The sequence below is a fragment of the Knufia obscura genome, assembly GCF_036327395.1.
Source record: "Knufia obscura strain CCFEE 5817 isolate CBS 148926 chromosome Unknown scaffold_2, whole genome shotgun sequence".
Classification (NCBI taxonomy): Eukaryota; Fungi; Ascomycota; class Eurotiomycetes; order Chaetothyriales; family Trichomeriaceae; genus Knufia; species Knufia obscura.
This window is the reverse complement of record NW_027042688.1, coordinates 1,055,484-1,072,168: the sequence shown is the minus strand read 5'-3', so window position 1 is coordinate 1,072,168 and position 16,685 is coordinate 1,055,484. Positions and strand designations below refer to the sequence as shown.

Sequence of the window (16,685 nt, the reverse complement as noted above, 5' to 3'; positions counted from 1 at the left end):
GTGACCAAGCGAAAGAAGGTATCACTTGAAGGTCATTGTGAGCATCAGCTGAACATTGTGTGGTTGCTGTTGAAAGTGGTAGGAATTGTTGGGGTGATATGAACCTCTTCGAGCTCTAGTATCGAAACAGATCGGACTTCACAGTGCTGAAAGAATATCACCGAGATATGTAATCACTCGGACCCTGCCTTGACCATGCAATAATGCATAATGTATTCGTGGGTGAAATACTCATGGTGTAAATTGCTAGCTTGCCTCGTTCAGTCATCATCTGCGGCTTTCGCTTTCCTCGTCTTCATTCTCTTCCCTTTAAAGTGTTTCTTGTCATCCATGATGTCCTTCGGATCAATGCCAAGCTCAATAGCCCTCATCATCTTCTCCTTCCTACCTGTTAAACTTTTCTGTTGCAGGTCAGCCTGTCCTTGCTCGGTATACTGATGATTGAAAGCCCTACTCTTGATATGACCTGCGTTCCTCGGATCAGGAGCAAAGAAGTTCTCGTCTACCTTCTTCGATTTCTGGCCTATCTGCACTTTCGGCGCCGACAAGGTGGAAGGAGTCTCGTCGGCAGCTGCTTCTGCCTCGTCACCGTGTGCAATGAGCCGTGCTTGGCGCTTTGCTGGTAGGTGAGCGAAGTCGTAGAGACCTTTGTTGAATTCTTTGCCGTCGATTTCAGGCTCATGGGGAGGTGGATGGCAGTACAATAGCTTGCCTTTGACGTAGTCCTTCAGAATATGCCGGGCAGCTCTTGACTCATCTGGCTGACCATGACGACCTGTACCGGCGAAGCCACGAGCTTTAGCATAAGCTCTTAGCATTTCAGCTGCTGTCGGCTGACCAGTCCCACCTTCTTCGACTGGTCTTGTCACAACCTTCATGCCGTACACATTCTCCAGAAATGGCTGAGGTATGCGGTTGGCTACCAGAGCAGCTGGACCTGTGTGTTCGCGCAATTGGTCGATGGGCATGACACCGTTGATTACTAGCTCTGCTTTTGTAGTAGCAAAATTGGGAAAGACCAAACCTGGACAATCGCACAATATCACTCTATCAGAGAGGTGTATAGTTTGGAAGTGCTTCGTCTTGCCAGGCGTCGCTGATACGGAGACCTTTTTTGCGCCGACCAGAGTATTGATTGTGCTCGACTTTCCGACGTTCGGATATCCGACTAAACCAATCGTTGTCTTTCGCACTGGCTCGCCGTTTTCTGAATCTGTTTGTATAGGGATGTTTTCCAAGAATAATGCTTCGAGCTCTTCGACTGTCAGTATCCTGGTCTTTTCATCCTGTGGGTGGTGGGCTTCATGCAGGTATCGCTCTCTGGCAGGAGAGGCGTCGGAGCCATCGTCTTCTGTAGTTCCTTCCTCTTCGTCGGTCAACTCTTCCTCGCTATCCAATTGCTCTTCTTGCTCCTCCAGATTCAGGTCTTGGACATTTTCGATCATGGACTTCTGGGGTTTGTTTTGATTGATAATCTGCTCAGTCTCCCTCACTTCAAGCTCTTCCAGGGCATCTCTGCCCTCTATCAGCTCCTTGGCCAGGTGAGCCGAGAAGAACTTGTAATTGATGCCCTTCTCCAAAAAGTAATCAGCCCAGGCACTCCTCTGCTCCTCAGTCATCATATCGGCTTTGTTCACCAATAACAGATTCCTCTTCTTGCTATCCACCTCCTTCACATATCGTTCCAAATCTTCCGATCGAAACATCAATGGATTCCTCGCGTCGACAATCTGCACAATTAAGTCACTCCTCTCAATAACCCTCCACAACTGCCTCCAAACCTCAATATTCCTCTCAAAAGGCGTCATCAGCAAATCCTGATTCTCCTGCAACTCAGCTAATCCCCTCCTCCACTCCAACAGACTCGCCCTCTCCATCTCATCCAGCGCCCTCGGCGTAGTCCTCTCATCCCACTTCGGCCTCCGCGGCACAGTCAACTTATTCCTCTCCTTGTCTTGCCGTCTCCTCACGCCCCTCTCCTCGGCCGAACTCAACAAATACGGGTTCCGCTGATCAGTGTGTATAATCTTGACATTGTTCGTCTTCTCGGCTGTGAAATCAGTGCCCGCTAATTCTGCGGTAGTCAGGAACTCGTCAAGGTCGTTCTGCTCTGTAATGGAGCGCATTTTGACCCAGTCGGCCTCCTTGGCGGCGTTGGTGACATATTCTTCGCCTGTTGCTTTGTTGACACGGATGACGCCGCCTTTTTCAGAAGACACTTTCTTGCGATCGTTTCCTTTGCCGCGGCCGAAGCGGTCGTTCATGAGGGAGTTGCCCAGGCCGACGCTGTTTTTGGATTTGGCAAGAGGCATGGTGGCGGTTGAGGTCGAAAGTGGCTATGCGGTGGTATGAGTCGTCGACGTTGTGCCCTCTGTAAGGCAATGGGCACAATGTGTAGCGAGAGGATGTACTGTGGTAGAAGATGTATCGAGGTTGATATCATAATCAATGTCCTAATCCCGCCTCAGGCACAAATGCGTCATTGGCGGCGGAAGATTTTCTCAAACATTTTTTGTTGCCTCAGAATTTCCCCACACCACATCAGGCACTTGCACATGTGCACATCGAAGTCTGAGAGCCCAACTTGCTCGAATACTACTGTATATCAAACATTGTAGAGGGACCTGATCTCTACAAAGCACAACCCAACAATACCTCCCTTAATATCAGTCAATCCACCACAACCACCACCATGCCCCGCCGCAAATTCATCAACAAAAACGCACCCACCACCCAAACCTACGCCCTCCTCTACCGCTCCCAAGACGACCCTCTCCTCCGTGACGAAGATGCCGGTGATAGAGCCCTCTTCCCCGTCGGTCGGGGCCAGCCTCAACCCTCCTCCTCCTCCTCCAAATCCACAACCTCGTCCCGAGCCCTCCACATCGCAGACCTCGAAGAAACCGCCGACCTCGACTTCGAACACATGCGCGAAAACGAAGGCGAAGCAGCAGAACACGGAATCTACTACGATGACACATCCTACGACTACATGCAGCACATGCGTGATCTGAATTCAGGCGGAGGGGAGTCGCATTTCGTCGATGCGTTGCCTACTAAAGTCAAGGGCAGAAACAAGGGGAAGCAAGCGATGAGATTGGAAGATGCGCTGGCGCAAGTCGACATTCATGACGAGGAGTCATCAGTTGCGCCTAGTTTGATCGATGGGGGCAGTAGTGTGTTCAGCCGCACGACGAAGAAGAGGTTGTTGGAAAGTCAGCAGGATGTGCCCGATGAGATTGCGGGTTTTCAGCCAGATATGGATCCGCGGTTACGTGAGGTGTTGGAAGCTCTCGAAGACGATGCGTATGTAGATGAGAAGGCCGACGAGGATGTCTTCGGGGAGTTGGGGCTCGATGGCGTGAATAACGGGGAGTTGGACCTGAGTGAATTCGAGGCTGAGGCCAATCTGTTCGGCGACGAGGACGACGGCTGGGAAAGTGACGCGACCGAACGTGCAGACGTGCAGGTCATGGAGAGTGAATTGAAGATGCCAATGCCACAAGCCGTACAACCACCCAACACAACAACAAACGGCGAGAACATCAGTCTCGAACCCGGCGAACAACTAGACCAATCCACAGCAGCAACAGCCTCAGCCGAAGACGGCGACTGGCTCCGCGACTTCGCAAAATACAAGCGCGACGCCGCAGCTGCCAAAAAACCCACTCCAGCACACCCACAAGCCCCTTCTACAGCCGGCGGCGCCTCAGCCCTCGGCGACCGCGCCCCAACCCTCTACACCCTGAACGGCACGCCCCTCCGCCAGAAAAAGCGCAAAGGCGCCCAGACGAATCCAACATCCTACTCCATGACGTCCTCCTCTCTTAACCGCGGTGCCGGCCTCGAATTGCTGGATAGGAGGTTCGACCAGGTCGAGAAGATGTATAGTCTCGATGAGGCGGATGAGTTTGGATTCGATGATGAGAGCTCTATTATCTCAGGTATGACTGGGGCGTCGAAGATGTCGAGTGTGAGTAAGATGTCGACTGCCAGTTTTGCGGATCCGGGCGCGTTGAGGAGTGATTTTGATGGGATGGTGGATGAGTTCTTGGGGGGTTGGAATGAGGCGAATCCGGGTGGTGGTGGTGGGAAGAGGAGGGGCGCGAAGGGGAAAAGGGGGAAGAATGGGAATGAGGTGTATGGGTTGAGGCAGTTGGAGGAGGTGAGGAGGGAGTTGGGGCCTGCTAGGATAAGACGGACGGTTCAAAAGGCGTAGATGGGTGGAGCTGGTTGTGGCTGTTAGATTTGTGTGGTAGACGCGTGGTGTTTTGATGAGGATAGGCTGTTTTGTGATACCCATCTATTTGATAGAATTGTTTCGGTTGCCAAGTGGTATCCTAGGGTCTCGCCGGAGACTCCTTTTCTGCGTGAACTATTCGTAATTTTTGCTTGTGAACGTTGAAACACGGTCTATTAAGCGGTCAACCAGATTGAGGAGTCAAGGTATGGCCACACTAGGACATGTACTAGGATGCGTACGGTAGGGTCTTGAAGTTAGAAGTCCGAGATGCAAAAGCAGGGCCTGTTGGCAAAAACAAACCATAATAGCCAGGTAAATGTGTCCATGGACCTCGAATTGGAAGAACAAGCTGGTTATTCATGAGCTCCGACCGCCTGTCATTGATGCAGCTGTACATCTTGTAGAAGTAGGAAACGCTGGCTTCGCCGACGAACAATCTATAGCGAAGCTTCTGGTTGCTGCTGCTTAAGTCCTGATGGCGGTCCTTCAACAGCCCTTGGTGTCTCAAATGGTACACTCGGGTCTCGTGGTTTCGCTACTGGCACCCACGCTTCCATCTTCGGCTTGACACTATCCACTTGTTAGCACCATATCCCCAACTTCTGCAAGAACTTCTCACGTCGAATAAGGCTTATATGCTCCCCTGCTCAGCGTCACGTTCTTCATAGTCTCTGGATTCTCCCACACTCTCTTTCCAAACTGCAGGAGCGGGTCCTCAGACGGCGGCTTGTCGACCGCATAGCTCATCCAAGCATGCCAGCCTGGATCGATCTGTGACGCATCAAGCTCTTTGTCCTTGTAGTCTACCCATCTCGTTCGTAGTGGGAGGTCCTCTTGTAAGTTCTCGAAGTATTTGTTGCCGTAGCGGTCTTTTCCGACTAGCACACCGGCCTTTGTGTCACCTGTGGACTGTGTGAGCTCTGTCTGTACTTGTCGGAGCTGTGCGAAGCTTGAGAGTGGTGGACAAACCCATGTATTGCATCTGGTGGCCATATTCCTTGAAGCCTATCTTACGCAGGTTGCGCAATGTTCGGAGTATGGTCGACATGATTGCGAAACAATAATGTGTCTCACGCGAGGCCTGCTTCAAGCGTGTCTCGTGAGCCTGCTGAAGTCCCAGGCTGGTAAGATGTTGACTGGTTGAGGTCGCATATCGAGGTGAAGTCCATGTTGGGTAGACCACATCCGCCTTTGACGCAATCCGCAGACGCGCCTGCCGCATCTGAGAGATTCCACCTTTGCAGATGCGCCGCGGTCGTGGTTTCCTCAACCTTGAACTGCGACCTAACAGGCGACAAATTTCTCTCTGGCTCATTCCAGTCATTGTGTCTCGAGGGGACTGCATCAGTCGCGCCGCATCGGCCCTGCCACTATCTGTCAACGTCATTGGGCCGACTGTCAAATCGACGAGAAGACGATGGATCGAGACCCGACATTGTATGGCCGCAAAGCAGATCATCCCTAGCACAGACGCTCTTCGCCTCTTGAGATGGTTGGCCTTGCACGAACCACGATCGACTTCTCGCACAGCTTGTCTGCGGTTTGCACGGATTAGGCCCGGTTCACCGTGTTTGGGCGGGCGTGATCTGGCATGGAGGAGAGCTCATCATACGACAGTGCTCATACATCCCGCATCTTCAGTAAGAGGCTCTTACAGAAGGCGTCCTTCGTTATGTGGCAGTGATTTCAGCGGAAGCTCTCAGCGCCACCAGAGCTCGGCTACCTCTCCGTCACCAGAGGTATCCGATCACGATGATGAACAACGAATTAAGCACGAGCCCAAAATTGCACCCGATGCTTCTTTTAGTTGCGGATCTACTTCAAGGCAGCATGCAGCTCATACACGTCGAAATATTTCCGAAAAGCAGGTCTTGGACTCGCTACTTCGGCAAATAGAAACAATCGCTGGTCCTTCAACGCGTCCTGCGCAAAGTCAGCTTTCAGAAGAGGACAAGCAAGGTGCGGCCACAGCTTTTTTACGCCAGGCACTACACTCTTATGCATCAACAGCCTCACCACACGACTGGAAATCTCTCAAACGTCTCTTCTTCGTGGCCTGTGCTCGCTTGCCCGATGACGTTACACGACCCGTTGGAAACGAGTTGGTGGAACATCTGCTTCAGCAAGCTCCTCCACGTCTGGAGGCTGTCGAATTGCTATGCAAGGCTGTGAATGCAAATCAATCTCTTTACAATCTGCAGAATTACCTCACATATTTCTGCATGAGGCACACGGATGAGGCTCTGCAAGCCGCTGAAGCCAGGAAACTCTTCCAGGGACTGCAACGTAAATCTGTTCCAGTCGAGCCTGAATTTTTGCGGCCAATTGTACAGACTGCCGTTGAACGAGGCAAACCTGAGACCGCTCACGAGCTTTGGACTACACTCTCGGCGGACATGGCCTTACCGCCAAGCTTATCTATAGCGACTGATATTATCAGAGGCTATGGTAGGCAGGGAAGCTGGACTCGGATCGACGAAGTCATCACACGGCTGCATAATCAAGGTCTATCACGGGTAAAGCCTGTAGGTTTCGCTGCAGTCGTCCGACATGCATTCAACCTCTACGCAACATTTAGCCCGTCTGCCGAAGATACGTATGACTTCTTGACGTACTGCATTCAAAGCTGTGGAGTCCTGCCAACGCCAAAGCTATCTAGCGATGTTCTTTACCTTTTTCTCCGGCGCAGGCGATACGATCTTGTGCAAAAATGGATGAAAGATCGGCAGGTGTACTTTCCGGGTCTTGCAAATCCGGCCAACGATAATAACACAGCTTTCGGGATAGCCACCGCATGGGCTTCTGGCTACACTCATCGCATCTCTACCCTAGATGTTTTGGCCACTTGCAAGACCCTGGCGCGTGGAGCAGTGCGCGATCCATTTTCAGATGAGCTTCGTTACGTCGCCCAGGAGGTGATAGAGTCGGACGTCTTAGCTTGCTGCGACAAATTATGTACGGCGGTGGGAAATGAAACGATGCAGGACTTGGCCACAGTACCAAAAGCGTTCAGAAGTTACCAAGACTTGCATGCATATGCGGCAGATGTACTGTCACGTGCTCTAGAAGCGAAGCGGTATCGGAACCCGCTGAGCAAGAAGCATAGCACTAGGATTTCGTTGCTCAGCAGAGCATTGAAGTCGAGGTTGATCGATGCCTATGAGGCGCACTTACTGTTACACGACTTTGAGGGCTATCTAGCAATCTACGGCTTTCCAGTATACGAGCACCAAGCACAAGAGCCATCCGACACCGTAACAGAGGCCGAAGAGGACAGGATGACTCGTAAATTCTCACAGCATTGGAGGTATCACACGCAAACTACGACTGAAATTTTCAGCCATATCGATACCGTCTATCAAAAACTCGAGACAAAGGGTGAATACATCCAAAGAAACGTTTTCTTCATGGCTTTTACGGCACTCACCAGTATTGAGCGTTACAGAAGCGTCCTTTCACTGTTGCGTAAGTTGCGCAAATCGAAATGGTCGGACAGAGTCTTGAATGGACAGCTTCTAGCATTATGGGTGCGCACTGCTACGGCAGTTACCCATCCTCCGGCTCTTCGTGAGGCGCTTTGGGCTGTGGTCGATTCTCCACACTCGATTGAAGTCTCTGCCAGGTTTCTGGTGCTAGTTCGACTCGCGCAGGTGGATCTGAAACACTATCATGACATGGGTTGGAGGCAAGTAACTCAAGAACAGCTTGATGAGGTTGAGTATCTCAAGAAGAGAATCTATCGGCGGAAATGGTGTCAAATGGGCTGTCCTGATGCTGAAGATATTCAGGAAAGGAACCTGCGAGAGTGGGCTCGTGGAATGACTGACGAGGACTTCAATGCTGTGAAGAAGGAAGCTGCTGCTGTTGCCGAGAAGTATCCTGTGGCGAAAGTTGAGGAAAGTGTTGTCCAACCACGACCTACTCCTTCGGGAGCCGTTCTTCCCTTAGGCTCCCAACTGCAACTGCCGACAACAGTGACGAAGCACATCTTACTCGAGCCTACAGAAGAGCCCACAGATACGACTCCTGCTGAATCGTTCGCAATGCATGAGGAAATGCCTCGCACAGACGACCGAGCTATTCCAAGTGCAGACGAGCAAACTCTGCCAGCATCCATGAACACTTCTACCCCTCGGCCGTTCGCACCATGGGTAGATATGCCTCCTATTCCTGGTCATGCCGCTAGCAGCACCGAGGACCACGATACGGCTCCGACAACGGAGCGTCGTGTACGCAAGACCGGCACGATTCCTGCAGACGAGTCGAGCAAACAGCAGCAGCACCCTGCAAAAGCTGACCCAACACCACATTCGCCGGCATCTCCCCACCGCAACATCCGACTCAGAAGCCGTCTTTGGGCCGAGAAAACAAAGATTCGTCGACGTGGCTCGAAGTTGGTTCGTCGTCTGCGCGCGTCGGGTCAAGAGATGAGATTAATCGTGAAGCGATCTGTAGAAAGACCGAACGTTAGATATCTCTACAGAGGTACAGGCAAGTCAAAGCCTAAACTTAGATACTTACGTACCGACAAGGTGGAGGAGGCTTAGCTAGATGATACATATACAAAGGAAACCGTTGGCCGTCTTGTCCCGCAAGCACAGACAAACACGAGTGACAGTGGGAGGTGCCATGGTCGACACAGTACTTGCTATAATACAACCGTTCTAGCGATGTGTTCACATAAATGGTTCTGCTTGTAAATTTAGTCTTCCATTGCGTTCAGTATCTGTGACCCGAGTGATTCATTCCAGCTCAGCTTCTGCCCAACCCATTTCCTGCCGCAGACCAGCTCGTAGTTCATCGCACGACTGCGCAATCTCATCCAATATCAAATCTCCACTGAAGCGCCGATGCCTTCACCTACACTTTGTATGCAGGCACGGAATATAGGCCTCTGCACAGTAACGGCAGGTTGATACCTATCACGAGCTTCTTTTGAATTGCAGTGGACTGAACGGATGCTGTCGCTGCCTGACTGATTGGTTGGTAAGCCTGTGATATACCGTTTCAACGTTGACCGTGAGCCTGCGCATTGCGTCTTGTTAAGTATGACATCGTCCCCAGCGTAGATGATTTTCGTACAGCAAGCCAACTCGGCTGTATCCTGTGTTCTTTGGTGCTGCGGTAACGATATTTACGTCTAGACACAGCTTCGCCAGTGTAGTCGGCGTGGACACAAAGACCTGTTCCATCGATATGGGAGTGGGTGTGTGAGGTGGACGCCGAGTTCTAGGATGTAGGATAGCGCATTCGAGCTGAGCTGAATGGGCGAAGTCACTAGGCAGGACTGATGAGTGTGCACTGGCTTTGGATGTGGTTGGGATCCATCTAGTCCTGGTCTGCTTCGAGATGCAGGTATGGCAAGGCAGTCAGGCAGAGCTTCATCAAGTTTTCCGGCTGTGAATGTTGTCTGATACACGTTTGTGAAGTAAAAGATGCGGCGCGAGCGGGAGCAGGAAGGGCAGACGGGGCATGAGGGCATAACAGTGTAATTGAATTCAATTGATTGAAGTGAAGTGTTCATTCATCATCATTCTCTTCCTTCCGTTCTTCAAATCGTAAAAAGTCATACTCGGCACTTCGCTCACCGAGTATTGTTTCCCATGCGTGTTTGACGTTATCTAATATAGTATCGTCAAATGCGAGGTCATGAATTCTTTCAGGCAGCACGACGACGCGTTTCGATGAGTCGTCGCTTGTATAATTGTGCCCTGGCGTCGGGTGTGCAGCTTCGTCAAGGGTATAAGCCAGGGTCCAGAGAACTTTTGGTTGTTCAGGATCATTGGTGGTCTTGATCACTTGCTGTATTGCTGCTTCGAGCCTAGCTTGAAAATGCGTGCCTTGATGGAGCGTTGAGGCATAGACTATACCTGCAAAACTTGCGTTAGCAGCTGTCTCATATCGATAGTGAGACAAATAGAGGTATATGTGGGTTTCCAGATCAGGTTGTCAGAGGAGGTTATCAACACCGTGACTTGCACTCAGGCAATGTAGATAAGTATTCAATAAGGTTGTTCATCACGGAAACAAGGAATGGGAGGAAGCGGGCCGACTTACATTGACCTTGTGGGCATTCACCAGTATCTTCTGAATGTACCTGGAGGTACACCGGTGGCATATTGTTGTGACCGTTGTCAACGAGAATGATTGCTACTGCTGGTACCGTGCTATTCTCTGATGCTGAGGTGAAAAGATGTCGGAGAGACTTCGAGATGATGCTGATGCGGTGTGCGACCTTCTGCGTGGGCCTGCTCCCTTGGGACGTGTCAACAGTTGATACTATCGCAGATGGCAGATCATCTCGCATGCCGACAACATGCTTCGACTTGACTCTCGTACCATCAGACAGCTCTACTCCAACGAGTGAGTCATCTGTTGGAAGATGGACAGTCTGGACGCTGTGACCTAGCAGATACACGAAGCCGCCAACAGCTCCTGCTCTGCAGGCAACTTGAGCTATTTCAGAGTTGCCGCCATACTTTGCCATGACTGCTGCAAGGCCAGGACCAAAATAGCCCATGGACATCAAGTGCCGCTTGAATCGAGCCACAGCGGTGTCAAAGCTGGTATTGCGTAATATATCCGTGCTCAAGGTCAATGCCTGGACGGGTGGCATCAGATTGTGCGGTATTCTGAAATCGGTAGTGAGCTTTTCTTCCAACGTGCTGGGCATGTCTGAGGTGTCGACTCCTTCGTCTGCATCAGGCTCTTCAACGACATATCGTAGCAGACCCATAAGTCGTCTCTTGTCTCTGACTGGGATCGTGTCATCTGCGAAGACATCTTCTCTGTTGCTCGGTATTTTCCTCAAATTGCCGTTTGTGTGAATCCAGAATGAGCCAACAGCTTGAAATTCGAGCTGAGTATGTATCTGAGAGGAGACGAGTGTAGGAAGGAAACGTGACTTTGCGTAGATGATCTGCGGTCTGAGGCTGATTGTGTATGTTCGAGATGGCCCAAGCCCACTATCTGCATCGTCGGTTTTGAAGACAGTAGCGTCTATCACTCAGTCAGCACGAGCTCTGCTTTCGTACAAAGTGCGTAATATACCTTCTCGGCGTTGAACCCATCTCTGTGCTTCATCGAGGCTCAAGCCGGCATCAATGCCTCCATAATAGTCATTCTTGTCGACATGCAAAACCTTCACGTCACATTTTGATAGTGCTCTATCCCAGACGACCAAAGGTCAGCCATGAGAGTCAAGAGAGGCACACACTCAAGTGACGCACAGTGCTAGAAGAGATTGAGATAAGCTTGTGCCTGCTATGACCACATCCCATGTTTCGTCGCTGAGAGATTCCATGTTGCTTTGACTTCAGTAGTGTACATCAGCAGAATCCACGCTGTCACACCATCGCGATGTATCGCAGATGTAGTCGCTGCCGCAGCTCGACGTCAAACGTGACTTCAACGTCGATAAGTAGATGGAAAATCGAAAATAACATCAATGTGCAAAAGAACGCCTAGGTTGGACACCGTCTTGACTGTAAAGTGTGCTTGCAGCCTTGCTGCGCTAATGGAGTGGACGGAAAGTGGTAGCACACGGTAGCAGTGATGAACAGTTGCGCTCTTGGTCTTAAGGCTATACCGAGCACAGCCTTGTTTCTGGGACTGGTGACCGTTCAACTTGAAGATGAGCAAAAAAAATGTGCAAACAAAGATAGTGACAAGAGTGGGATCTAGTGCAATGTTAGAATATGTTTCTCCCTTTGATTGCCATCTTCACTCACTTGAACCCACGCTCTTTCGAACTGCGGTTCTGGTTCTATGGCATAGCCAAAGTTACCTAAACACAGCGCCTTAACCACTGAGAAGCTGTTAGATAGGCGTCCAGAGATTACGACAGCAGATAAGCTTACCTCGGCCATCTTGCCTTGAATCTGTGCATCGATTTAAAGCATAATTTTCTGATATTAATTATAGATAGTCTGACACCTGCAAGCATGCTGAGCTGTGGTGTCCCAAGCCTGCTCCATTACCTCAAAGCACAGCTCATACGAGTACAGCTCTGGAATGGACGTCGGAGACTGGAATGGATATATACAAGAAAGCTACCGTTGGACTCATATGTGGCATGAGAATGTGGCCTTCCAACTTCAGGAGGCTTCTCCCCAATCTACAGCAGATATCACTGAGCAACCACATGAGACCAAGCGTATCGTACACCTACATCCTCCATAAACTGATCCTACATCATCCATCCACAGGAGTGCAGAACAGTCGCTTAGTGCTGTTGAGGAGTAAGCTCTTCGACTGGGCATTGCTGTACCTACAGCCTGTAGGTGTTTGCTTCCTGAGACCGCCATGTCACATGTTACGAGGGCTCGCGGTGGGTCATAACTTCTCATTCTGTCACAAGAGTTATCTGTGTCACAATCCACCCTAAACGCGAGCAGAAACGGAACCCCAGTTACAGACATGGGGCATCTGATTAGGTCGTCTGCTCGTTCCCGCACGACTGGAGTGGACAGTAAGTTAGACCCAGGGACTTTTGTACCCGTGATGAGTCGTACTGTAGGTCCATGTAGAGCCCCAAACTCTCAGCGCCGTTGGGTCAAAGCCTGCTGACCGAATTAAGAGCATACTGGAACCTCTACAAAAGGCCAAGATGCGTGCAAGGTGTTGGTAGCGACGGTGAGAAGTATCAAGGGCGCGCCTGACCCGAAGTTCTGATCATGGTTGGAGGCATCCGCTGGCGCGAACCATAACGAGCGGCTCCAGGTACAGAATTCTAGTTGCCTTTGTGGATGTCAGCGGCTCGTAACATCGACATGCGCGGCTTGTGACGCTGTGGAGGTGACTAATGAGCAACGATATAGTAGTAGTCGTATAGAAAGTCGGTGAGATGGTAGTGTGAGTACGGAGCTTCGTAAAGGTGTTTCTAGAGCTCAACGAGTTCGAGACGGACGCCAAGATCTTGCCCAACCACAATTCGAAATATTCTAGAGCACCACGTTTGTGCAGGGAAGATACAGGCGAGCGTCCGAGACGAAGATCGTCGAAGCTCGCTTGCTGCCACAGTTTATTGCTCAAGGGGAAAACGCTGCAGTTTGCAGGCAAATCAATTTTGCGACAGTTGTACTAGCAACCGTGAGAAAGCCGCGGCATTCTCTCCTAGTCGCTTCACGAAGAAGCTCTGAAACATGCATCTCGATAAAGCATCTACACTGCAGGTGAGATTGAAGCCATTCTTATTTGTGGGTAAGCAGGACGTTCTTGCATTGCATTTGTTTCCAATCTGCTAGTTTATTTGCGGCTCTTGCTGGCCGCACCAAATAGAATGCTGCTCGATTTTCGGAAGCACGCCGTATTTCGCATCCGCCTGACCTTCTGCCTTGTTGTGGTGTGGCCGCCACCCGCTGCTAGCTCGCAACCACCACGAACTACTGTCTTCGTGTGGCTGCAATTCCTGATTTGGCAGCTGTGCCTGCCTTCGCATTTCCCGCCTCCATCCTCTCGTTACTTTCGATGGCTGCTGTAGTCATTTCTCTCGTGTACTCGTAATCGTGGTCTCGTCAAATGCGTCTCAGTAACGCTCAATGATTGCATGAGCATCAATAACAGTAATCTCGTTGTGTGGCGTCATGGTGCGCGTTTTGCTGGAAGCTTGCGGTAAGCATACGTAGCCAAACGCATGCGGGCTAAACTGTGCGCCTGTATTTTTCAGGCCACATCATGCAAGACCAACTATGGAAGTGGCGCTTCAAGCCACTTCTGGACGTCTTCCGAGAATAACCATCATCTGCTGACCTCGTGTGTGAGCACATTCTGTTTTGGCATTCATACTGCGTGACGATATTGCTGTCGCATTCGCGTAGCCTGTGTGTGGGCGATTGATCTGAGTTTTGTCAGGTCGACGCAGCCTTGCCCTCGTAGTGTGCCTTTGTGAATGTGGATGTAGAAGTGTATGCGACTGCCTAGACCTGGTAGAAGTGTAGTAGTCTATTTGTCGCGCGCGGGTTCCAGACTACCGTCGACCAAGATTGAGTATCCTGCTCATTCGTTTTGATTTCTTGGCCGTATCATTGTTTGTCGATGAGCTCAAGTTCTCTGACGAGCTGTTGCTGGCAGCACTGCCCTCCGAGGACGTTCGACTACGTCCGGCATTGTACTTCTCAAAGTTGGCTGCTCCGACAATGTCTTCTAGTCGCACGTCACAATCTGGTGATGTTGTCTGATAGGAGTCATCCAGCATCTCTGTAAATTTGGAGGTCATGGTTTCTGATGGTAGTTTTCTGACAGTACGTTGTGTGGGCCGTGATTGCTTATGATATCAGATCGGGTTGCGCAACGGTTTTGCAAATCGATGCTGTGCAATACTGTATTGCAATGTAGTTTGAGTCAGTAACGAAGGACGAGGTTGGAAACTAAATCTGCCATGAGAAAGCCATAGCATTTTAACCCCAGCCGTGTCTCGCGTGAGCACAAAACCATCTTCTGGTCTAAGTGCACGCGACCCCAGCAACTTGATCAACAATCGTGGCGCGGAGCTAGCGCAAAGGGTCTAACACCGTCTAAATGCTATTCCGAATGCGGTCGTGCCCCATGATAGATGTGGCGAACAAGGGCAATTCGTGCCATCGGAGACCAGATCGAGGCAGTTTGAGACGACAGCACGAACAGAGCTTTCAGGGGTGCCTGGGTCTTTCCGGATGGAGAGAACCGCTGAGAGCCAGGCCTTGCCCAGAACGTTTTCGCTAGTTCTGGTGGCTTGGAAGTGTTTTTCCACCCAATTTCAGAGATTTTGTGATTTGCAACTAGAGATGTTACAGGTTCCAGTCTGGTGCAGAAGAAGTGCTGTCCATCATTTGCTCTGGGTGCTCTGGCTCGAGCACCGTTGAGGTTAGAGTGCAAATCAGGACCTTTCTCGGGCGGCCGCGACACAGTCACAAGAGCGCGTTGCGCGAGCAGCCGAGCTTGCAAGTTTCGACTGTTCTTGCATGGTCCCGAAATAGGCGGAAGGTTCGTTTGACATGGGTGCCAGATGGCTACCAAGACTTGCTCACAAAGCAGACCCTGAATCTTCCAGCTCCGGCCTCGGTACCGGACGATCCTGAGACGTGCTGGGCATGAGCAAGCGACAACGGGACAGCCTGTTGCTTGTGCTTACTCTTGCCACAGCATGCGTAAGTCGTCTCGCTGGTGCATATGACGGAACACATGCGTAGAAAGAGGTTGAATGCGCCAGAAGACACGTGTAGCTGTGTGTAAGCTGTCGTCGCAGCCCACTCATCTCAGGCACAAATGATCTCATACCTCACAAGACTACGTACGTATGAAGCACTATCCGTAGGCTCCCGCGCGCATGTCGGATCGATGCAGTCGTATTCACAAAGCAGGTGTCCCGCCATGACGGAGTTTGAGCACAAGCAACCATCGTGTTGACGGCATGGAAATATGGTTGCGAAGAAGACAGTAAATGCTCGTTGAGAAGGATGAGACGAGGATAGTTCTAAAGTTGCGTCCCAAACGCTGCATATCTTTCCTGGTTGGTACGATGATCATCTGTCCTTCTGCAGCCAGTAGTTGTCGCAGGACGATACGTTTTTCTCTCGCTGAACGGCACCTGCATCTCGAGCTTCCTCTCGAGCGGGGTCAAACAAAGCGACGTTGCTTGTGCCAGTGTTCGTAAAAGCCTCTGAGCTTCGATACGCGGCTCTCGGCTCCTTGACCACCCGTACTTGTTCTACGTCCCGTTCGTGGGCCGCACGTTCGTCTCGGGTTGTTGTAAAGGAACAAGTTTCATCTTCGTCTTGATCGAGTATAGAATCCACATGCATTTCTAGCGTGTCGAGCCTGAGCTGTTCCTCCAAAGATGTGTGAGCTAGAGTCGCAGCAACGCTGAATGGCTCCGAGAGCGAAGAAGTCAATGCGCCCAACGCGCATGATTTGAGATACTTTTCCATCTGTTTTGAGCATAACTTCACGCGTCCTTTGCGCTCAGCCTTCCATCTTTACGTCGCCTGATGCTCCGTTCATCTCAACTCCCTTCGCGGCTGAAATCCAAAGCACATTGTTGCACCGTATGAGGACTTGGCCTAGGGTACCAGTTTGCTTGCGATCAATGTATTCCTCAGTATTGTTGAGCTGTATGTTCATGTATGAGTCGACGCTAACGAGTACGCCCTTGTATTCTGTCTGGCCCCATTTCAGTCGCACTATTACTTCTTCGTTAACCCTATGCGCAAGTCAGCATTCAAACTGTGAGCGTTGCGCACTGTTTGCGCGAGGTGGGAAGAGACATACAGTGACTGGAGCAGTGGTCGAGGATTGACGGGTGTAAACTGTAATTCTGGTCAGTCGGCTGCTTCTTTCAGATAGAGTATTGGTTGACCTTACGTTCATGTTTGCGCCGAGTTCAGAAAGTAGCGTGGATTTATGCGCGCTGTCAATAAGAGGAATAAGGTCGACGACAAGGTTCTGCTTGTGAGAGGGTAGGCAC

General features: G+C 50.8%; 6 protein-coding genes across 6 annotated transcripts; 2 read left to right on the top strand and 4 right to left on the bottom strand.

Moving 5' to 3' along the window:
- Positions 1 to 260: 260 nt before the first annotated feature.
- On the bottom strand, positions 261 to 2,312 carry PMZ80_002251 (uncharacterized protein; the record flags this gene model as incomplete). Its single annotated transcript, XM_064870685.1, has 1 exon — positions 261 to 2,312. One exon carries the CDS (start codon positions 2,310 to 2,312, stop codon positions 261 to 263), a length of 2,052 nt encoding a protein of 683 aa, XP_064733138.1.
- Positions 2,313 to 2,692: 380 nt separating this feature from the next.
- On the top strand, positions 2,693 to 4,219 carry LTV1 (the record flags this gene model as incomplete). Its single annotated transcript, XM_064870684.1, has 1 exon — positions 2,693 to 4,219. The coding sequence occupies one exon, from the start codon at positions 2,693 to 2,695 to the stop codon at positions 4,217 to 4,219; it is 1,527 nt and encodes a 508-aa protein (XP_064733137.1).
- A 461-nt stretch (positions 4,220 to 4,680) lies between these two features.
- PMZ80_002249 (uncharacterized protein) lies at positions 4,681 to 5,291 on the bottom strand (the record flags this gene model as incomplete). Its single annotated transcript, XM_064870683.1, has 3 exons — positions 4,681 to 4,813; positions 4,863 to 5,145; positions 5,213 to 5,291. The coding sequence occupies 3 exons, from the start codon at positions 5,289 to 5,291 to the stop codon at positions 4,681 to 4,683; spliced, it is 495 nt and encodes a 164-aa protein (XP_064733136.1).
- Positions 5,292 to 6,465: 1,174 nt separating this feature from the next.
- Positions 6,466 to 8,790, top strand: PMZ80_002248 (uncharacterized protein; the record flags this gene model as incomplete). The annotated part of the gene is made up of 1 exon (XM_064870682.1): positions 6,466 to 8,790. One exon carries the CDS (start codon positions 6,466 to 6,468, stop codon positions 8,788 to 8,790), a length of 2,325 nt encoding a protein of 774 aa, XP_064733135.1.
- A 973-nt stretch (positions 8,791 to 9,763) lies between these two features.
- MRS6 (Rab proteins geranylgeranyltransferase component A) lies at positions 9,764 to 11,546 on the bottom strand (the record flags this gene model as incomplete). The annotated part of the gene is made up of 4 exons (XM_064870681.1): positions 9,764 to 10,113; positions 10,301 to 11,242; positions 11,294 to 11,409; positions 11,473 to 11,546. The coding sequence occupies 4 exons, from the start codon at positions 11,544 to 11,546 to the stop codon at positions 9,764 to 9,766; spliced, it is 1,482 nt and encodes a 493-aa protein (XP_064733134.1).
- Positions 11,547 to 16,183: 4,637 nt separating this feature from the next.
- Positions 16,184 to 16,588, bottom strand: PMZ80_002246 (uncharacterized protein; the record flags this gene model as incomplete). The annotated part of the gene is made up of 3 exons (XM_064870680.1): positions 16,184 to 16,421; positions 16,490 to 16,527; positions 16,583 to 16,588. The coding sequence occupies 3 exons, from the start codon at positions 16,586 to 16,588 to the stop codon at positions 16,184 to 16,186; spliced, it is 282 nt and encodes a 93-aa protein (XP_064733133.1).
- Positions 16,589 to 16,685: the final 97 nt, after the last annotated feature.